The sequence below is a fragment of the Muntiacus reevesi genome, chromosome 1 (genome assembly GCF_963930625.1).
Source record: "Muntiacus reevesi chromosome 1, mMunRee1.1, whole genome shotgun sequence".
NCBI classification, from domain to species: Eukaryota; Metazoa; Chordata; class Mammalia; order Artiodactyla; family Cervidae; genus Muntiacus; species Muntiacus reevesi.
The window spans coordinates 35,542,811-35,566,969 of NC_089249.1; the positions used below are offsets into that span (position 1 = coordinate 35,542,811).

Genomic DNA, 24,159 nt, shown 5'->3' on the forward strand with positions numbered 1-24,159 from the left:
GTGGAAGCAGTGGCTGAATTTATTGTTTTGGGCTCCAAAATCATTGCGGATGGTGATTGCAGCCATGAAATTAAAAGATGCTTACTCTTTGGAAGGAAAGTTATGACCAACCTAGACAGCATATTAAAAAGCAGAGACATTACTTTGCCAACAAAAGTTCATCTAGTCAAGGCTATGGTTTTTCCAGTAGCCATGTATGGATGTGAGACTTGGACTATAAAGAAAACCGAGTGCAGAAGAATTGATGTTTTTGAACTGTGGTGTTGGAGAAGACTCTTGAGAGTCCCTTGGGCTGCAAGGAGATCCAACCAGTCCATCCTAAAGGAGATCAGTCCTGGGTGTTCATTGGAAGGACTGATGTTGAAGCTGAAACTCCAATACTCTGGCCACCTCATGAGAAGAGCTGCCTCATCTGAAAAGACCCTGAAGTCGGGAAAGATTGAGGGCAGGAGGAGAAGGGGACAACAGAGGATGAGGTAGTTGGATGGCATCACTGACTCAATGGACACGAGTTTGAGTAGACTCCGGGACTTGGTGACGGACAGGGAGGCCTGGCGTGCTGCAGTCCATGGGGTTGCAAAGAGTCGGACACGACTGAGTGACTGAACTGAACTGCACAGACTCAGTGGCTGTCCAGCAATGAGAGGAGATGGCATTGCCAGGCAGACACAGAACCTCTCTTGTAGAAAAGTTGAGAGGGAGACCAAAGCTGCTGTGTGTGTGCTCAGATGCTCAGTCATGTCCGACTCTCTGCAACTCCGTGAACTGTAATCCACCAGGCTCCTCTGTTCATGGGATTCTCCAGGCGAGAATACTGGGGTGGGTTGCCATTTCCTCCTTCAGGCGATCTTCCTGACCCAGGGATTGAATTTGCATCTCCTGTGTCTCCTGCATTGGCAGGCAGATTCTTTACCACTGAGCCACCTTGGAAACCCAAAGCTGCTACAGAGGCAACTAAATCCGAGAACATTTTAGGATGGTGGGGAATTCTTGTCTTTAACACAAAAAACAGAGATCTACAGGCAGAGCCTACTTTACTAATATTCTAGGGGTGAGGAAACACAATATACTTTGAATTTCCCTAGCCTGGAGAATCCTGCCATTCCACTGTACCAGTGCTGTTATCCTGCTGTGCCTGTTTCTGCCTTGCCCTCTGGGCTCCTCCGGCATGATTATGTGTGAGCAGTAACACGAGTCAATGGGAAGCAGCCAGCACCAGGGCAGCCCTGGCCCCATACCAGTCCTCCTAACACCTGGCCAAGCGTTTCATTAAAGAGTTTAGTGGCTTATCCCAGTACAAGGTTAAAATCTTTAAATGTGACATTAGCATTTTTTGTCAAGAAGATAATATCTAGGTACACTAAGGCAATTAAAAGGGGTGATGACTCGCACATATACAATTATCTTAAAATCACAGGCGCAAGTCAGGAAACACAGCAGTGCTTTCAATAAAGACCTGGACTTTTCAAGCCATATAGTTAGGAGGATGAGATAAATCCTGCGATTTAGAACCATACGGATGAACCTCATAATGTTAAGAGAAGCCAAATAGTATATCCTATATGATTATACTTTAACAAAGTCCAAGACAGGCAAACCTAATATATAGTTTAAAAGTCAGGTAGTCACTTTTTTGGGGGAGGAGGCAGTCATGGAGAAGAGAGCATCCTATTAAAATGCAATGCCTCGATAAGGATGTTGGCCATGTCTGTGCAGTTAATCTGTGTACTTTTCTGAGAAAATATTCTACTCTAACAAAGGTCTTAAAAAAAAAGTGCATGTGACTATGAGGACTTGCTACAAGGATGGCAGAAAACTTTTTTAAAATGTGACTCAGTCTAAGTTTACGGCATGGAAGAAGCAAATTTTAAGAGTGGTTACTTCTTTATGGTCTATACTGAGATAAGATTTGGCTACTGTAGGGGGAAGAACTGAAACTTTAAGTAGGTCTGCAACATTCAGAGGCAATGAAACCCCAGACTACCAAAAAGAGATGAAAGAGAATTTTAATATGTAACTACAGAGCCATGGCAGCAATATATTGTGGGCTTTATTAAGAAGGGATTAAGACTGATGATTCATTTTCAAGTTTTTAATGTAATAAGAACTTTCCTTTCCTTGTCCAGAACCAGTGGCAATTTATAACAAAATCTACCCATGGGAATAGTTACACAATATGATACACATGAATGTAGATGTTATTATATTATGCTTAGAGCTAATAGACTGGTCTGCTTCTGGTTTGCCTCTCAAGCAGTGTTGCTGAGTTCTAATCTAAGAAATGTTAATCCACAGTTCTATTTTTTATTAAAAAAAAGTCAAGCATAAGAAATTGGCAGTAGATTTTGCTTCAAAATAGAGATGAGGGAGTAATACAGATACAGTGTGATTATTAGCTTCTTTTTGCCTTTCCATTGTGTCCTTTGGACAGCAAGGAGATCAAACCAGTCAATCCTAAAGGAAATCAACATTGAATATTTACTGGAAGGGCTGATGCTGAAGCTGAAGCTCCAACACATTGGCCACCTGATGCAAAGAGCTGACTCATTATGCTGGGAAAGACTGAGGGCAAGAGGAGAAAGGGGCGACAGAGGACGCGATGGTTCGATGGTATCACTGACCCAAAGGACATGAGTTTGAGCAAACTCCGGGAGACAATGAAGGACAGGGAAGCCTGGCATGCTGCAGTTCATGGGGTTGCAAAAGGCTGGACATGACTTAGCAACTAAACAACAACAAAATTAGCTTCTTAAGCTCCAACGACCCTTCATGTTTAAATATTACAGATTAATGTCCACAACTATACCTTGGAAAATTAAAATACTGCAGTATTTAAATTTGGCTTCCCTGGTAGCTCAGCAATCTCCCTGCAATGCAGGAGTTGTGGGTTCAATCCCTGGATCAGGAAGATCCTCTGTAGAAGGAAATGGCAACCCACTCCAGTACTCTTGCCTGGAAAATCCTATGGACAGACGGGCCTGACAGGCTACAGTCCATGGGGTTGCAAAAGAGTCTGACCTGACTCAGTGACTAAACAGCAAACAACAATTTAAATTTACCATTATGTTGTGGTGATTAGGCACAAAAAATATTAATTTTGGCCATTATTACCCAATGATAACAATTCTGTCAACTGGGTATCAGAACTAGTTGATTTTTGAGATCAATAGAAATAAAATTAATGTGATTTCAGTTTTACCTTCAGGATGTAGAGATTTCTTGGCATAGATATTAACAATGTATTTAGAATTTGAATAATTAAAAAAAACATTTTAAATGATTTTATACTTGCCTTAGTATATAACTGCATCAGAGATAAAAATCACTACTTACTAAACGCATAACATATCTTATTATACTATCTAATAATGACTAGTATATTGGCTTTTTTAAACCTAAAAAGATGTTACAAAGGACAAACTCAAACTATATAAAGTGAGGTTCACTTTAACTCACATATTTAGTTTCTCCTCTAATCTTCTCTCTGAAACAAAATAATATTCCATCTCAAAGAAAATGGTTGCTTTTTATTGTACAAATTGAAGATATAATGAGTTTTTCTAATAATAAAAGTACAATAGAACACAAGAAAAGATAAAAAGATCTAATATGCTCCCCCTTTGTTAGCAGTTTTGTGAATTTTCTTATAATCCTCCTCAGACATATATAATGGAAATTTCCAAATATAAACAAATGTAGTCAACAAGCAACCAAATGCAAAAGTTAGTCAACACATGATCAATCTGGTTTCATCTACAGAATCCATTTTCTATCCCTATGGGATCATTTCAAAGAAAGTACCAGAGATTATATTGTTTCATTTATAAACACTTCAGAAAAGAAACAAAAATGAAAAAGATAACATAAATTCTAATGAATTCCAATAATTAATATGCTTCCCTGTTGGCTCAGATGGTAAAGAATCTGCCTGCAATGCAGGAGACCTGGGTACAAGCCCTGGGTTGGGAAAATCTCCTGGAGAAGGGAATGGCTACCCATTCCAGTAACCTTGCCTGGAAAATCCCATGGACAGAGGAGCCTGAAGGGCTACATACAGGCCATGGGTTCTCAAAGAGTCAGACACAACTGAGTGAGTGAGCACACACATGTATTTCTTTAAAAATTATTTTATGTATTTTCAGCTGTGCTGGGTCTTCGTGGCTGTGTGGGCTTTCTCTCGTTGCGGCCAGCAGGGGCTCCTCTATGGCTGTGGGGCTCGGCTTCTCACTGTGGTTGTTTCTCTTGCTGCAGAGCTCAGGCTCTAGAGCAAGGGCTCAGCAGTTTGGCGCATGGGCGTAGATGCCCTGGCATGTTGAATCTTCCCAGACCAGGGACTGAACCTGTGTCCCCTGCATTGGCAGGCATATTCTTAATCACTGGACCACCAAGGAAGTCTTAAAAAATACTTTAAATTGTAACAATTTCCCTGTCTATTCCTTTGCTACCTATTTGTTGAAGAGAATCAGTCACTTGTTCTGTAGAATTTCTCTGATGCTTGATTCTGTTAACTGAATTCCTGTGGTATTGCTTAGCTGGCTCTTCTGTTTTCTATGTTTCCTATAAACTCATAGTTAGATGCTGAGATTTGCTGAGATTCAGACTTGATTTCAGATTCCCCCGAACCCACGAGTGTTGCTGGGTACTTTCCACTGCAGCATTTCAAGAGGTTTATCACCCCTAGCTGCCTCTGTTTCTAGGATGTTGTATTACAATCATGAAAAAAACAGTGTATTTAAAAATCATCATGAAATCTTTCAAAGTGTATTTCATGACAATCCATGTATGTCAATAGATTTGTTTACAAAAGTCACATTTTGCTATAACTATAATTCTTAGTAGCTCTGTGTGATATGGAGAATAAGAAGATGAAGATATTTCAAGTGCAGGCTTCTCTTCAAGGTGGTTTATCTGTCCTCTTCCCCCGCCCGTTAAACTTTATCCATTCTAGTCTAAAGTCTCCATTGACTTAAGTCCCTCCCATGCAGAATCTGGTCTAGAACATAAATTTAAAGTAACTGGAAGTCTATACAAAATGCTTATTCACTGTAACTCTGGGCAATCTCTCTGTTTCATTTTTCCATTTTTAACACAGTAGTAATAGTACCCCTGCCAAAGGGTTCTTAAGTGGCTTAACTATGTGTGAAAACACTTATAATGGAATCTGGCACCCAATAAACTGCTCCAGAAATATTCACAATGTTTACTACTATTCATATATTGGTCCTATTCTGCAGTGGATAAGTGCATAAGCCATGTATTAGCATGATTCAGGATGATTGGGGGGCTTTACAGTTGTTTTCTTTAAATTCAAACTTTATTTTTATTTACTTGTTCATGTATTTTTTGGTGCCAAAACCCAAGATTGAACCATGGAATTCTGATTGTAGATGTTTGAGTAAGAGAATCTAGATTTGATTCCATGTTCCAGAAAATACAAATTATGCAACTACAAAGAGTAAAGTGGAATAGAAAATACAGAAGTCCTAGAATAAAAAAATCCGAGGGACTTCCCTGGTGGCCCAGTGGTTCAGACTTCACCTTCCACTGTAAGGGATGTGGGTTTGACCCCTGGTCAGGAAGCTAAGATCCCACATGCCTCAAGGTAAAAAAATCAAAACATAAAACAGAAGCAGTATTGTAATGAATTCAATAAATACTTTAAAAATGGTCCACATTAAAAAAAAATCTTAAAAGTCCTGGATTTAGGTGTTGATCTGTTTTTAATTGGTTATGTCATTTTGGGAGTCATTTAACCTCCATGAACCTGAGTTGCTTCTTCATCTGTGCAGCGGAGGTAATGAAAATGAAAATAACATGGAAATAATTATCATATCTACTTTGCACATTATGTGCTTAAGGATCAAACCGGATAATATATGTACATAACACAGAAATACAAATCTATTTTGCTATCATTATTGGGTGAGCCCTAAATTCTCATCTAAGGTATGTGAAGAGCATCTGCTTTACCTGGCTCCTTGAGTTGTCAGAGAAAATAAAAGCGACACTGCTGAGTGAATAAAGCATGAGAATATCTCTCTTAAAATCAGAGATAAAGACTAAATGTAAACTTCCTGAGAAAGCTGACTGGAGCAGATGCTTAGCCCTCTGCCCACCTGATTTCAAGGCACTGTGGTCAACTCCACGGGTGCTGGTGTTCGTGGTCAATTAACTCGGGCGCTTTGGAAATGCCGGTGAATTAAGGACCCGGGGGCAACTGCGACCAAGGAGTGAGAGATAGCCCAGCCTCCCCACCTCTCAGTGGGAAATCTAGAAATATTTAGCTCATTTCCTCAGAGGGTCCCTACTAGTCCACAGTGGCGACCAGCTCAGCAGTGAACCTCCACTGACTCTTCTCCCCGCCACTACCCCACCCCGCCCTGTCTCATTCTCCACACTTCCTCCATCACTCTCGCCTCCTGGAAACAGCTCCCAGGTCCTCATCCCCGGCTCTGCTTTCAGAAAAAACCCAAACTAAGACAGCAATATGCTGAAAATTTTCAAGGGATAATTGACTGTTACAATAATCCTTCCCACTAATTAGGCTTAGGTCAAAAAGGAGTAGAATAAAGTAAAAAAAAAAAAAAAATTAAAAACAAAGAGAAAAAGAAGCAGAGGCCAGGAGAGCACACAAAGACATCATATGCTTTAAAGCACACTCATGCGTGAGTGTGTGTGTGTGTGTGTGTGTGTGTGTGTTGGGTAGGATTTAGAGAGAAGAGACGCTGCATCAAGAATTAAACACAGAGGCAACACTGCTTTACATGTTTATCATGTATTAAATCTTGGTTTTAATACCTCAGTGGCCAAGCAGGTGAGAAGATCAAAGCTTTGCTCTACGGAGGCCTAACATCATATCTTATATCTTTTATACCTCAGGACCTAGATTGGAACCAATGCCCCAAGATCAACTGTGAAAGAATCAGAGGAATCCTTTGGGATTCTGTTGCCAGAGATGTAATTTAAGTCTGGTCAACATCCAGTGAGTTCTAACCACTTGTAGCCCTAAGCTACAAATATGAATATGTTTACCTAAAGGCACAGATAACGTAGTTTGTATTCTATGCATTAAGACCTGTCTTAGAAGAACATATTGAGGGTTTATAAATGACCAGTGAATAATGCTGATGGCAAAGGAAAAAAAAAATTCCCAGGAAAGTGATCATATGTGATAACAACCAGAAAGTGAGATACTCAAAAATGATTATTTCTTTGAACGTATCTGATAAACTTCCATCAGGACTGGAGGTATCTTGGGAGAGAGCCTAGAGATGAGATTTAAGTTACGAAACCTACTTAGTAAGGGAAGAAATAATAGTTCAATTAAACACTATACATCTCTAAAACTTTCTATAACAGACACCAAATTGTGAAATAGTTTCCAACTTAATTTTGATTTGACTCAGGCTGTCATACAAATTCCAAGCTTTTCATTAGCTTGGCACTGACAGCGTAACCCCTCTTTTCCTTCCTTATCTCATATTTCCCACCTTTGATTCCAGCCAGTTACTCAGTTCTATTTCTTGCTTCTCCAGATACGCCCTTCACATTCTCATCTCTCAGCTACGGTTCAGAGCGTTTTGTCCTATATGGGCTGCCCTTCACTTCCCCTTTCTTCCAAATCCTACCCATCACTGATGCACTAAATGACTACTTCCTTGTAGATAACATTTCTTCATGAAGATACTATAAAAAGCTTATGTAGATCTAAGGCTTCAGGATTATGGATAGAAGACCTGGAGTTGACCTCGAGGAGGTATTGCGTTCAATTAGCTTTATAACGCTGGGTAAGTCATTCAGTTCATCCATCACAGTTTTTTAATTTGGCTGCAGCGGTCTTAGTTGTGCCATGCAGAACTTTTGTTGTGGTGCAGGCTCACCTGCCCCGCAGAATGTGGGCTCTTAGTTCCTTGACCAGGGATTGAACCCATATCCCCTGCATTGCTCTGGACCACCAGGGAAGTCCCCGATTTATTACATTTTTAATGCACATCCTATAATGCTGAATGCTAGAGTTACAAAGGTGAATGAGATATGGTTCTGATTTCAAGGAGGTCACAACTGCAAGGATATTAAATTCTTAAAATATCTATATACACCAGTCTATAATTAAGAAACTCAGATGAGAGAATGGAAGTAACAGTATTTTTGTTTGTCTGTTTTAAAGAATGCTAAGGCGCTTCAGTTGTGTCTGACTGTGTGTAACTCTATGGACCTTAGCCCACCAGGCTCCTCTGTCCATGGGATTCTCCAGGCGAGAATACTGGAGTGGGTTGCCATTTCCTACTCCAAGGAAGGAATCTTCCCAACCCAGGGATCAAACCTGTGTCTCCTGCACTGACAGGCAGGAAGAGTAGGTATATTAAATATAAAGTACTTAAGAGTCACAAAAACCAAGTTATGATTTATATAAAACCATAGTATATTCCTTTAAAAGTAGTCTGTGTTTGGAAAGTGAATTTAGTGTTTTTTGTTGGTTTTTTTTTTGTTAGTTGGAGGCTAATTACTTTATAATATTGTAGTGGTTTTTGCCATACATTGACATGAATCAGCCATGGAGTTACATGTGTTCCCCATCCCGATCCATGTTGAGTCTGGTAGCTTCCCGGCTGGGAAAGACCTCTCTTAGTTAAGTTACACTGTCTGAGGACTTTCTTCAAAGGTAGCCGCTCCCTGAGCAGCCCACGGAAGGAACACACAAGGGTGTGTTTGCAGTTTTCTGTAACAGATGGCTTCTTTCCCTCTCAAAGGGCTGCCTGGGCAGGTGCGCTTGCTATGTTTAGAAATGAGCACGTCATCGGATCTAAAGCAGACTCTTTAAACTCGTAAAACACTCAATTTATAAACTCTTAAGTAAGACTTTTAGATTTGGTAATCCCAGGAGACTCTTTATTATGAAGTAACTGGACTATGGGTTAAAGGTTCTGCTAATTATATTTCTTACTCAAAACTATCATCTAACCTTAGATCACACTGCAGCTGTAAAATGGTAATGCTGGCGGCTTCTTAAAAGCATTTCTCGGGAGCCTTTAATTGAAACGGCTGGTTCAATGAATCCAATTATCACCTTCCAAAAATTATTCTAACATGACATTTATTTTCCTAACAGCAGCAACTTTTAACATTATAAAGAACTTTTCATCTTCATAATATATAAACAGGTGTGTTGACGTTTCCTATAAAACTATTTCACAAAGAACACAAGGCCTACTAATTAAAAAAACAAAGACCACCCTTTATTTTTGTTAGTCTTAATTAAGAGCAACAAATTAAAATTTTGTAATAGTAAAGAAAAATCCTACAGAAAGCCCAATTAAAATGATATAAATTAAATCGAAAAAAAAGAACCGCATGCCATGCTGCTGTTTACTAGGAAGGAAACTCTGCTACTCACTGCAGTGGCTCGGGAGAGTTCACGACACGTGCTGAGCAGTCCGTTTTGTAAATCGTCCCTCTGAAGCACCACGCTCTGAATGGCTGCTGGGTTATCTGCATTCATTTCTATCTCTTGGCTGGCTGACAGCAAAGCTTGCTCAAGCGTGTACTATTATAATAAAAAAATGATTACACTTAATGTTCTGCATCATCGAATTAATTCTTTTCTACTTCAGTTATCAGTGTCCTGATAATCATCATATAAAGTAACATCAGTTGTAGATAATAAACATAATTGTCCTACTTTCTCCTTGTGGAGCTGCTGAAGTTTCTCCTCCAGAGCGTGCACCACTTTATCTTGCTCACAAAGTCGGCTTAACTTGGCCTAGGTTACAGAGAAGATGTCTTTTGTTAGCAGTTTTTAATTTTTCCTGTAATTGGATTTAGGCATAACAAAAAACCCCCTCACATTTAAAACAGCCAAGGAATAGCTAATCAGGTCAATCTTCATTTCAATCAATAAAATAAAAATTAAAATATAGAATATAGAGATAGGACACTTTTAAAAAATGCATATAAAGTAAAAAAGCATTTTCCACCATACTATTTAACTTACATAATTCAAAATATTCTTAGTAATCAGGCAGTCTCCGATGACTTCAGCAAATCATTTTAATGTGGTTAAGATATTTTCTCTACAAACTGCTGAAGAGTTTAACTAACTTATGCAATTCTTAATTAAAACAGACTGAATTTTTAAAATTATGCTTTTCATGTTCTTCAGAAAAAATCACTTCTAACTATAATAATACAAGTAAAAACACTGCTAATGGAGAAAACTAACTTTCAACAGTTTTAATGTTTTAAATTCTTGGTAACACCTCGATTTTTTAATTATAATAACATGAGAGAGCACGTTAATAAGACTTCAGTCCTGCAATAAGCCAGTTCATCACATATCTAAAAATAAAAACCCTGGACAAACAGTAAATACGTCCCAAGTGTTACTGCATAATTACATAAAGAAAGCAAGAAATTTTAGATTCTTTCTTTGTCATTTATCTATTAAAGTAACCCCTTATCTTTGTTAGACAACACAACTCAAGTCACATCAGATGGGATACATTGAAATGAGGAGGTACAGCTCAGGGGAGTAAAACCAGAAGAAATGAGGGAAGAATGTGATATAAATAAGGAAGTCAGTGATGTAAACCACGATTAACAGCAATAATAAAAGGATGCAGTGACAGAATTTCTAGAGGTTGACACTTTCTCCAGATGCCTTTTACTTTGTCTCTGATCCTTCATCATTTTATATCAGAAATACTCTTTACTTTCATTTAAACGATTCTAAATTTGTTCAACTGCTAACTACGGGGGTGGGGTGGGTAGAGGACAAATCAGGGAGTGAGGATTTAATTGAATCTAAGTGCAAAAGAAGAAAATGTTATTTACTTGATGTCATTTTGGAGGGCAGAACAGGAAGAGGAAATCTTTTTTGTCACGCTTATTTTCAATGTTTTGGCAGAGCATTGATAATATATTGCATGCTAATACTTACATCAATATCTACTTCTTCGGGTCTGTATTTGTATAATGTGCCTCTGCATTCATCCTGTGACAGCTATAAGGGAAAATGTCACACAGCAACTTTAAAAATGATAAAAAATATACATTTACTTAGCCTACAGTAAATTTCTTAATTTATATAAAAATAACAGAAATGGGTTTTTTAATGATTCTTTTAAAAAGTTTAGTTCAAACACAGATCATTACAAAAATAGAAAATTATTGAACATCAATACAATCAATATGCAAGATACATAAGAATGATGCTAACTTCAGCTTGTCAGACAAAATAAGAAGCTGGTCAAATAAAATTATGCAGCACCTTATGTTTTCCATTTGCGAGACACACATTATTTTAATGAAAAAAACTGACAAATACAATCATAGCAGCTGTATTGAATCAAATCTTGAATCAGGCATTATTTCAGCAGTCAAAACCGTGCTTTCAATGGTATACACATAACCACACAACAGTGTATGTGTACACTCAGATGCCAACACATCTTTGTACAATTTTATTAACAAAACCTAGAACACATTGTATACATATACGTAATATATAAACACACATACACAGTATAGACTTATCTTGTTCCTCTGTCTTAAGAACTAAAAGAATGGAGGAAAAGGATGGGTTTAATCGAAAAGAGTAAAAGCACTCAGAATCTCTTAAAACTGAAAGTCTACACTATAAATATGGATGGCCAAATTTCATAAAAAGTACAGATGTGTTTGCTGACACCATTTGTTTTATTATATTGTAATGAATTACTATTCACTGTATTTAAACATCTTATTTTCAGCTTCTTCAGTATCTTTTGGTCAAGCCAATCCTTATTTCTGATTGTGCTTACCAAGATTTCAATAAGCCATTCCAGTCAGCTGTACCACAGACTATATCATAGTGCCTCTGCAGGCAAAACTGTAGTATTTCTCTTGTCTTTTCACTTTATACTGACTGCTAGGCAGTGTAAGAAAAACATAGTAGGAAAATGTAATTTGGGCTCAATGCATGTCCATGAAATGGTATACATTTTCTCAAAATGGGGACAGGAATAATGTATCCCAACTACATTCTATATTGGAAAATTAAATTTCACTACAAATGCATAAGAATGTAAAAATCACAACTATATTATGTCTTCTCTGTAAAAAACTGTTTGACATGTATATCTCAAGAAGGCACTATTTAAACAGTAGATAACTTTAAATGGATCTAGGAATGTGGAAATCAGAAGTTTAAAAAAGGTAATAAGCATTCCAAACATACAATAATCAATCCTGGTTTCCATGTTTCACTTCAAGACATTGCTTTCACGTACCTCATGCAAATGATTCTGTGACTACTTAAGGGGTATGCACAGTGATTATTAAACCATAGAACTTTCATAGAAAAGAACATCACATGAAAAATGAATTTAATGACAAAAGTCAGAATATTTATGCACTATTTTAAAATAAAGGCCACTGAATATGTCCTGAAAAGTGTTGATTGTCATTCTAAATAAAAGCACCTAGATCCAAGAAGAGTTTATACTTCTATCTAAAGAAAGTAAAGAAAACCTAAATTTTAAAATGCTTACATCCATGACAAAAAAAAAGAGTCAGAAACACCAAAATCAGTATTTCTCATTTATAAAAAATAAAAGATGTAAAGCCTTTAGCTGCTAAATGTCTACAAAGACTTTGCTTATTTAATATTTAAAGTTAAACACCAAACAGCTTTACTAAACCATGGAACGTATATTTGGGCATAAATAGTGTTATATCTAGATTAAAATGTGATTTTCATCTTATATCCCAAGTCATAGAGAAAAAGCCAAGTATTTAAAAAATGGAAACTCAGTGATTTATAACAAATATTTTGGATAATGGTATAAATTTTTATTTAGTGGATCTCACTGCATTTTCATATGAGTTGGCATATTTTATATAGGAAAGATGTATATTGTGTACTTATAATTGTAGAATGCTATTTCCTGAAAACTATAGAAGTAATATTACACACAAATTAATTTATTTTGTTGTACCTGTATTTTTGGTACCAATGAAGATTTATCTAAACCTTTTATCGACTTATTCAATAAAGATAACTGGATATCAGCTAATAAAATCTTAACATAATTAACCTTCCACTATGCATTTCTTTTGCCTGTCAGAAGAAAAGCATAAGAAAACAAGATGGTTCTTTAAATAATTAACTTTTTCTTTTTTACACTGGAGTACAATAGATTTACTAAGAAATTAACTTTTAAGCATGGCCCCATTTCCTATTACTGATTATAACTACTGATGATTTTTTAAGAAAAGATGAATTTATTAAAAAAAAATTTTTTTTTTTAAATTTGGCCACACCACAAGGCTTGAGGGATCTTAGTTCCCAAACAGCGACTGAAACTGAGTCACGGCAGTGAAACTGCCGGGCCCTAAACCTGGACCACCATGGAATTCTAGAATATGATTTATTTTAAAAAATTTCCATCTAGAATCAAAGAAGTTTACTATTTTGTTCTCCACATCAAAATCCTACTAATAAGAAAAATTAACTTCATGAATACTCTGATTAGCTCAAGTTCTACATGAAATAATGTTTCATGGCAATATTTTTTTATCATTTTTCCAACACATCTTTAGCAAGAAAGTTCTGAGTTTGAATACTGTTGTTTGAGATACCTCGGCAACACTAAAGTGACAGAGGGTTACTTAAGTAATTAGTTCAGTTTGAGAAGCACATTATACAGACTTTACTGATTATGTAAGGATATACATTATACTATATTTAGAAATTCAGAACTTTTTCATAGTATAGTATCATAATCTTATTAAAAACTGGTTTGGCATTAAGTTCAAACAAAATCACTTTTGGCAGTTAAAACTGAACCTTCTACAGTATCCCGTTTAAGTATGTGAAATATATATATGTGTATATATATATATATATATCTTTTAAAGCATATGAATATATACATAAAAGACAAAAACAGATCTGAGGTGAAATATTTCGATAAAATTAGACATGTCCTACAAAAACTCAAAAATGCTCTTAAGGCTATGCATGCATATATGCTAATCAGTCTGTATCTTTTTAAAGCAATTGTCATGTGATTAATTTCACTGATATTAATTATGCTATAAACATTCAAGAACAAATTGTACTTGTGAAAGGAGACAGAATGGTTAATAGAACCAGAGGAATTTTCAAACTTGATGCTCACTTAACATTTGCTTTGGTTCAGTTTTAGGTTCTTTTTATAATTTTAAGAAAATTTTAAGAAAATAAGACTAATTTTAAGAAAATTACTGGGACTTCCCTAGTGATCCAGTGGTTAAGACTCCATGCTTCCACTGTAGGGGGTGTGGATTCAATCCCAGGTCAGGGAACTAAGATCTTGCAAACTGAATGCTGCTCCCTCCCTCCAAAAAAAAATTACTGCCTAGGTTATTTCTCAGATGTCCTCTTTCTTTTAGGAAAATGGAAACACAGAGGGTCTCCTGAGAAAAAACCTGAAATGGCTATGACTCAGAATAAATGGTCATAGAACACTGTTATGTTATGTTATGTCATGTGCCAACTCTTGTGACGCTATAGAATGTAGCTCGCCAGGCTCCTCTGTCCATGGGATTTGCCAAGTAAGAACACTGGAGTGGGTTGCCATTTCCTTCTCTTAGGGGATCTTCCTGACCCAGGGATCGAACCCGAGTCTCTTGTGTCTCCTGCATTGACACGTGGATTCTTTACCTCTGCGCCACCTGGGAAGCCCATACTGCCACTTTATTTTCAGCTGAACTTCAGGAACCTATCAACACAGCATTGCAATGCAATCCCAGCAAAGCAAACCATCAGGTGTACAACACAAATTTTCATAAAGATTTTCTTTCAATAATAACACCAGAAGGAAAATCTGGAGAAAAACAAGATGTAATTTCAATCCATAGAAGTCTATATAGACAGAATTTAAGAACTGTGTCTGTCACTTTTATCTATCAGTGATGCTCTGCCAATGATTAATCACTTTACTACTGGCTATTTAAAGAAAAGAATTATCTAAAAACTCCCTAGATTGGACAGCACTGATAGTCAATACTGATTACCTGGCTGCCCATATCGCAAACTCAGGCATGGCTGCTGCTCTCAGACCCTCAGATCTTCCTGTTCTGCGCAATTTCAGGTTTTTTTTTTTTCCTTTCAAGAATCAGTATGTGGAAATATGTGTATATAAATCTATTACTCTTTCAGTATTCAAGGTCAGTGCTGCTATGGAAGACCAGTCTCAGATAAACTCCATGTTTTTTGAAAAACTCCAGTGAGAACTTCTAGTGCAGCTGAATGATTTCAATCAGCAATGAATTCTGCACCATCAGCCTTGATTACTGACCAATATAAAAAAGAAAAATCAAACCAAACAGAAAATCTCAGCTCTTACTTATTGGAAATATACAAAATGTGAAAAACGAAAACACAACCTGTTAGAATAAAAGGGCTTCGATCCCATGTCAGTCAGCATTATATAAAATTAGAAACTGACAGCTTGGGATGCTGAAAAAGGTTATCAATTCCGGATCAAGTCCTAAGGTTCATTTCAAAAAGTGTGGCTTTTTGAAATGAAGTGTCAAGGTTCTATAATCTCGTGACTTTAAGAATGGAGATTCCTTTTTCTTTTGAAGAGTAAAGCTGTTTAACTTTAAATATTTAATAGTTTATCTCCTTGCTGCAAATTAAAAGCTATGCTCAATCACATACTCTACATGTTTTGAAAACTGGGCTCAGAAATAAGAGTCACTCTCCCGCCAACTGCTTCAGTCTCCCAGTTACAAGTTCCATCATGCAGACCTCAAGGCGCCTTGAGGCAAATCAGAGACCTTTAAAGCCAGTGTAAGTTCAAGGTGCTTCTTTTACCAGGTGCTTTTACATATTTCAATTAAAAGGTATATTCATTTTTCATGTTAGTTAATTTTCTTCCTCGGTATGATTTTTAAAATATTGTGACAGGTCATAGGCCACAGTTAATTCGAGGGTGTTGAAGTGGAAGAAGCTAAGCTGATGTTGCAAAACACACAGCTAAGAACAATTAGACCATGAAATACAAAACAGAAAAAAAACCAAAACACAAACTGGAGAGGAATGCGTAACATGACTTCTTTTGCAGATCTGCAGATTACCGAGGTCCTAAATTCAAGCTAGCCAGCGCCATGGCACGTATTTTGAGTTAGGGAAGAGAACGGGGTAAGACATGAAGACCATGACGACTACAGAAGTGTGAAAAGAATCCAGGGAGAAGTCACTCCCAGTATGGTAAGAAACCTTTAGTTTTTACCATACCACAGTACAGAAACAAGCCCTAAATAACTTCCATACAAATATAAACTACTCCTAAAACACTGTGGGGGAGAGAGATTGGGGAGCTTGCCCCTGAAAGGGGAAAAAAAAGTTCTTTTAAGTTTTCTCTAAAAGTCAGTTACAATGCTTTAATCAAAAATTAATGGCAAGTGAGTAAAAAAATTTTACACATGTACTGCAGACCTCCAAGTACATTTCAATCAAATACTCTGTATAAAAACTTCAAGAAAATGGCACATTTAATATTCAACAGCAGAATGTTCAGCAAAGCCATGCGAAGAACTGCAGCGTCTTGAAAAGCATGGATGAGTTGGGTTGTTGTTTTTATTTTTTTTTCCAAAGAGACAGAAACAAAAAATGGAATAAGAAAAAAGACCAATGTTATGAGTAACTTTGAGGAGAAATGAAAACTGTCACTGAGGGGTTTTGCAGATGATAAAGCAGTATCATTCACTGTCCAAGACCTTACTTGCTGGTACAGTTGGGGTCTTAGCGCCGAGTTCTCAATCATTGTGTGAACCATGGTGATAATAGGTTCATTTTCTTTCATCTATTTCAAATCAGGAGGAGCATACAGCAAACATCAGTTTACAGCACAGCTAGATTTGAAAGACGACACTGTAAATATAGCCTCTACTTTAATATCCTCCTAAGAGTGCAGCTGTTTATATATTATCCCAAGGTTGTACAGAATCAACTTAACATAAGCCATTTCAAACAAGTATTAAAAGCTGTAAAATACTGCCAAGGTTATAAAAAGGGCTTACTAACTGCAGTAAAAGTTTTACTTAATAAACATAATCAATATAATCAATTAATGAATATCCTAATATACACTAGAACAGATGATAAAGCATCAAGATTCAAAAGATAAACTAAAAGGCAACCACCTATAAACTTAAAAGGAGAAAAATGGCATAACTTAATTACTTATTTAGTAAAAAAGCTTAAAATGATATTCAGTTCTTTGTAAGGTTTTTCAGAAAAAACTTAGCTCTCAACAAATAATATCTTCTCACTTAAACAATCGCACACTTTATTATTAATCTTGATAGACATTTATATATACTCTACTTCGGATTATCTCAAAGTAGAACACCATATGCAGAATGATTTCAAAGCTGTGCAAACTAAAATTAAATAAGCAAAGACTCAGTGAATCTCCCAGCTCTTTAAAAGACTGAAAATTATGTTCACATTTCCAGCTATATTGTACTTAATTACTGCCTCTAGAAAAATATTTGTTTTAGCAGGCTCTGGACTCAAAAGTTAAAGCAGTAAAAAGACAATTATCATTATGTATAGACAGTAAAAGGCCAACATATTTGTACCATTTGTAAGCAGACAAGTCTGTTTATAATCACAATTTGTGACATTAGGTTTACATAATTTTCATCCCCCATATTATAGAAAATAAACGTTTCTATCATGGTTAACAAATGCTACTTCACTGATTTAACAAAATCTGCCAAAGTTTACTAATCTTAAGACTGAATGCATAAGTAAAAATTAAACCTTGAAAACTATACACCTAGACAATTTTATTTGCAGTCTAGTTACCAATGTTTCAAGTCAGTAATTTTTGTTTTAGCTGTCAAATGAGAAACATTCTGTGACTGGTTTAATCGCCTTTTAAAAAGTTTTATTCTAGGTAAGTAATTTGTTTTTAAATCTAAACATTTACTATTACTTAAACTCAAACGTCTGTATGTCAGTAAAACTCAAATCTACATGCTGGTTGAATTCAAACTCTTCCCCTCACTGTTACCCAGTAAGGAACCAAGGCATTTACAGGTGACTTCTCATGCACACAGAAAAGAACTGTGTTGATAGGAAGTACAACATAAAATTTTAGTGTTGGGAAGTAACTTATAAATAGACAACTATAGATAAAATTTTTTCTTTAGCAGAAAACAACTTTTATACAGAAATTTAAGACCTCTTTCTATTTTAAAGGAATGTTTGTTGTTCTATCTTAACCAAAGAATTGATGTGTGCTAAGTTGCTTCAGTCAAGTCTGACTCTTTGCAGCCTTATGTACTGTAGCTCGCCAGGCTCCTCTGTCCATGGGATTCTCCAAGCAAGAATCCTGGAGTGAGTTGCCATGCCTTCCTCCAGGGGATCTTTCCGACCCAGGGATTGAATCCGCATCTCTTACATCTCCTGCCTTGGCAGGAGAGTTCTTAAACACTAGTGCCACCTGGGAAACCCAATCAAATGTTGATCTTGGAATAAAGTCTAACTGCCTTTGGTTTTGGCTTCATCACTTGACTGCACTGATACATACTTTGTATAATGTGGGCTTCCCTGGTGGCTCAGCTGGTAAAGAATCCACCTGCAATGCAGGAGACCTGGGTTCGTCTGGGTTGGGAAGATCCCCTGGAGCAGAAAGGCTACCCACTCCAGTATTCTGGCCTGGAGAACTCCACTGACTATAAAGTCCATGGGGTCGCAAAGAGTCAGACACGACTGAGTGGCTTTCACTTTCTTTCTTTCTTTCATATAATGTAGGTAGCTTAGTCTCTCTTCATTTTCAGTATTATATCATTTTGATTTTCAAAGCAATCTCATCTACGCTTGCTATTTTTCAATAGCATGCCATGAAAATTAGACAGAAGAGTGCTTGATTCAGGTTAGGTGAGGGGGTGGGGGATTGGGAGGAAGAAGGTAGAGGGCCTGGGAGTTTGAAAGATGGTCAAGAGCATGAGTGTTTAAGAAATAATGCAGGTTGGATAGTCTCCAAACATAAAAGACACTCAAGGTCAAAATGCAACTGCCTGTGGAGTCTTGCAAATAGGCCCTTGTCACATGCTAGGTCTGTCAATATGGTGGTTTTTCACCCCTAAGTGGAGCTTCAACAGGGTACAGACCAGTGACTAGTATCCAGACTTTAGACCTTTAAGAAATACTTTTTTAAAATGTATTTTAAAAGGGAAAAGGGACAATATCTTTTCAGCAGAAGGGTAGTCCAGCCTGATTTATTTAGCAGAATACTTCAAGGGGGTAAATATGCATGTTATAGAGGGAAGCCACATTTTCGATTTAAAAACTGCCTCCATTTAATTTACCTGTCAAAGATCATTAACTATTAAGTCACTAAGAGGGGCGACCTTGTGAGAAGACACTGACTTAGGAACAGAAAAACTAAAAAAAATACAAAGAGCAAAAATAACATTTAAAAAATGGCCATTTTTTAAAAACTGAAGTATAGTTGATTTACAATACTATATTATTTTCAGGTGTGCAACACAGTGATTCAGTATTTTATAGATTATGCCCCATTTAAAGTTACTATAAAATGAGCTACATTCCTTATGCTGTACAAAATATTTATGTAGCTTCTTTATTTTATACACAGTTGTTTATACCTCTTAACCGCCTACCTCTAACTGGCCCCTCCCCACTCCAGTCTTCCCACTGGTCACCACTAGTTTGTTCTCTACATCTGTAAGTCTGTTCCTGTTTTGTTACATTCCTTTGTTTGTTTTCACTTTTCAGATCCCATATATGAGTGACAACATACAGTATTTGTCTTTTTCTAACAAAGTGAAAGTGAAAGTTGCTCAGTCGTGTCTGACTCTTTGACCCCATGGACTATACAGTCCATGGAATGCTCCAGACCAGAATACTGCACTGGGTTGCGTTTCCTTTCTCCAGGGGACCTTCCCAATCCAGGGATCAAACCCAGGTCTCCTGCATTGCAGGCAGATTCTTTACCAGCTGAGCCACAAGGGAACCCCAAGAATACTGGAGTGGGTAGCCTATCCCTTCTGCAGAGGATCTTCCCAACAAAAGGGGTCCCCTGCATTGCAGGCAGATTCTTTACCAACTGAGCTATCAGGGAAAAAAATAACATTTAAAGTTACAAAGTATAGAGTGTCACAGGGACCACTTCTGAAGTTGACTACTTTTCATTATGAAAAATTTCAAATGTTTATATCAAATCCTAGAATAGTAAACTTAGAAGGCATCTTTGGAAAGTAACAGTTTAGTACAGTAAAGAAATGAAAAATATCAGCAGCTATTATTTTGAATTATAGGACAGAATGATTATTTTTTCTTTCTCTATACTTCTCTGAATTTCCCCAATTTTCTCCATTGTATAGATACTGCTTTTCTAACTTAAAAAAAAAAAAATGTTATTTGAGAGTCAATGATATAAATATATATATCACAAATAAACTAAATTAATGGCACAACTATATCCTTTGCAAACACCCTCTGGGGACACAAGAAGCTAAGAAAAAACTTCAGCACATGTGTTCATATCATGTTTAAGGTTGCTGAAGTCCTTTAGTGCAGCAAGGCCCTGATCTAGAACTGTTCTCACAACCTTTATTCTACCTTATGAATCTGTACACATATCAGAAATTGACTGAAGAAACGTTAACTAAAAAAAGTAAGCTATCCCAATGCATTTGTAAATACCTACAACTATCTTATCTTTTTTCCTTTTTATTACAGGCTACATCAGAAATCAAAGTTCAAGTTTATTTCTACTAGTGGTTCTGAACCCAGAATCACGGGAGGAGCTTGAAAAAACAGAGATCCTGACTTCCAGATGATGATAATGTACACCTCAAAAATCTCTGATGTAGACAGTATCATTAAAACATCAAGGTGATGGTCTGGCCTCAGGATTCCTTTTGGCAGAAGTAACTACAATGTTCTTTCTCAAAGTGTTGAAGTCAGTCAAATGTAATCTGAGCACAGTGAATGTTCTTCAGTTCACATACTCTTAGAGAATCTCATCTCACTCAAGTTGGAGAGATGGGTAAGTCTATCTACAGAAGGAAGAAGCAGGGGGACCATTTCAGAATTCCCTTGGGCGTCACACCCACCTGCCCAAGGGCTGCTAGGATGCCTGGGTAGTGGGCTTCTAAGAATGATGTGCAGAGAGAAGTGGTCCTGTAGGTGGTGGCATGCCCCTAGTATGTAGCGTGCAATGGCTGAGGGCAGCTGAACACAACACTCAGGATCTCACACAATAGGAGTCTGGGCCCCATTAGACAATTTCACTCACAAGTCTGACTCAGTCTCTTGTGGGGATACTGATCCTTTCTCCTGGCTCCTGGTGCACAAAAGGTTTTGTTTGTGCCCTCCAAGAGTCTGTTTCCCCAGTCCTGTGGAAGTTCTATAATCAAATCTCACTGGCCTCCAAAGTCAAATTCCCTGGGGGTTCTCTGTCCCTTTGCCGGATCCCCAGGTTGGGAAATCTGTTGTGGGTCTGACAACTTTCTTAACAGTGAGAGAATTTCCTTGGTATAACTGTTTTACATTTTGTGGGTGGAGAAATAACTCCATAAAGAATGAAGAGATGGAGCTAAAGCAAAAACAACACCCAGTTGTAGATGTGACTGGTGATAGAAGTAAACTCCAATGTTATAAAGAACAATATTCCATAGGAACCTGCAATGTCAGGTCCGTGAAACAAGGTAAATTGGAAGTGGTCAAACAGGAGATGGCAAGAGTGAACATTGACATTTTAGGACTTAGTGACTTAAAATGGACTGGAATGGGTGAATTTAATCAAATGACCATTATATCTACTACTGTGGGCAAGAATCCCTTAGAAGAAACGGAGTAGCTGTCATAGTCAACAAGAGTTCGAAATGTAGTACTTGGGTGCAATCTCAGAAATTACAAAATGATCTCTGTTTCTTTCCAAGTCAAGCCATTCAATATCACAGAAATTGTCCAAGCCCCAACCACTAATGCCGAAGGACCTGAAGTTGAATGGTTCTATGATGACCTACAAGACACTCTAGAACTAACAAATACCCCAAAAAGATGTCCTTTTCATCATAGGAGACTAGAATGCAAAAGTAGGAAGTCAAGAGGTAACTTGAGTAGCAAGCAAATTTGACTTTGGAGTATAAAATGAAGCAGGGCAAAGGCTAACAGAGTTTTGCCAAGAGAATGCATTGGTCATAGCAAACACCTCTCCCAATACACAAGAGGCAACTCTACACATGGACATCACCAGATGGTCAATACCAAAATCAGATTGATTATATTCTTTGCAGCTGATGATGGAGAAACTCTATACAGTCAGCAAAAACAAGACCAGGAGCTGACTGTGGCTCAGATCATGAACTCCTTATTGCCAAATTCAGACTTAAATTGAAGATAGTAGGGAAAACCACTAGACCATTCAGGTATGACCTAAACTAAATCCCTTACAATTATACAGTGGAAGTGAGAAATAGATTTAAGGGATTAGATCTGATAGACAGAGTGCCTGAAGAACTACAAAGGTTCGGGGCATTATACAAGAGGCAGTTATCAAGACCATCCCCAAGAAAAAGAAATTGAAAAAGGCAAAACAGTTGTCTGAGGAGGCATTACAAATAGCTGAGAAAAGAAGAGAAGTTAAAGGCAAAGGAGAAAAAGAAAGATACATCCATCTGAACGAAGAGTTCCAAAGAATAGCAAGGAGAGATAAGAAAGCCTTCCTCAGTGATCAGTGCAAAGAAACAGAGGAAAACAACAGAATGGGAAAAGACGAGAGATCTCTTCAAGAAAATCAGAGATCCAAGGGAATAGTTCATGCAAAGATGGGCACAATAAAGGACGGAAATGGTACAGACCTAACAGAAGCAGAAGATATTAAGAAAAGGTGGCAAGAATACACAGAAGAACTGTACAAAAAATATCTTAATAACCCAGATAACCTCAATGGTATGATCACTCACCTAGGGCCAGACATTCTGGAGTCTGAAATCAAGTGGGCCTTAGGAAGGCCCATCACGAACAAAGCTAGTTGAGGTGATGGAATTCCAGCTGAGCTATTTCAAATCCTAAAAGATGATGGTGTGAAAGTGCTGCACTCAATATGCCAGCAAATTTGGAAAACTCAGTAGTGGCCACAGGACTGGAAAAGGTCAGTTCTCATTCCAATCCCAAAGAAAGGCAATGCCAACGAATGCTCAAACTACTGCACAATTGTACTCATCTCACACACTAGCAAAGTAATACTCAAGATTCTCCAAACCAGACTTCAACAGCACGTGAACTGAGAACTTCCAGATGTTCAAGCTGGCCAAAGCTTGAAAAGATGTTCAAGCTAGAAAAGTCCAGAGGTCAAATTGCCAACATCTGCTGTATCATCAAAAAAAGCAAGAGAGTTCCAGAAAAACATCTACTTTTGCTTTACTGACTATGCCAAAGACTTTGTGTGGACCACAACAAACTGAAAAATTCTTCAAGAGATGGGAATGCCAGATCACCTTACCTGCCTCCTGAGAAAAGTGTATGAAGGTCAAGAAGCAACAGTTAGAACTGGACATGGAACAACAGACTGGTTCCAAATTTGGAAAGGAATATGTCAAGGCTGTATATTATCACCTGCTTATTTAACTTATATGCAAAGTACATCAACGCAAAATGCTGGGCTGGATGAAGCACAAGTTGGAATCAAGATTGCTGGGAGAAATATCAATAACCTCAGATATGCAGATGACATCACCCTTACAGCAGAAAGCAAAGAGGAACTGAAGAGCCTCTTGATGAAGATGAAAGAGGAGAGTGAAAAAGCTGGCTTAAAACTCAACATCCAAAAAACAAAGATCATGGCATCCGGTCCCATCACTTTGTGGCAGATAGATGGGGAAACAGCGGAAACAGTGGCAGACTTTATTGTTTTGGGCTCTAAAATCACTGCAGATGGTGACTGCAGCCATGAAATTAAAAGATGCTTGCTCCTTGGAAGAAAAGCTATGACCAACCTAGACAGCATATTAAAAAGCACAGATATTACTTTGGCGACAAAGGTGCGTCTAGTCAAAGCTATGGTTTTTCCAGTAGTTATGTATGGATGTGTGAATCAGACCATAAAGAAAGCTGAGCACCGAAGATTTGGTGCTTTTGAACTGTGG

The 24,159-nt window shown here is 37.4% G+C and overlaps 1 protein-coding gene across 3 annotated transcripts in view; it reads right to left on the reverse strand.

The window, feature by feature from the left end:
* The window catches only part of PLEKHA5 (pleckstrin homology domain containing A5), a 248,753-nt gene that overhangs the window by 28,730 nt on the left and 195,864 nt on the right, over window positions 1-24,159 (reverse strand). For all 3 annotated transcript variants that reach the window (XM_065940689.1, XM_065940675.1, XM_065940681.1), the window contains 3 exons: window positions 10,937-10,999; window positions 9,680-9,760; window positions 9,395-9,544 (listed from right to left, as the gene is read on the reverse strand). In XM_065940689.1, coding sequence (XP_065796761.1) covers window positions 9,395-9,544; window positions 9,680-9,760; window positions 10,937-10,999 — 294 coding nt within the window. The remainder of the gene's footprint in view (window positions 1-9,394; window positions 9,545-9,679; window positions 9,761-10,936; window positions 11,000-24,159) is intronic.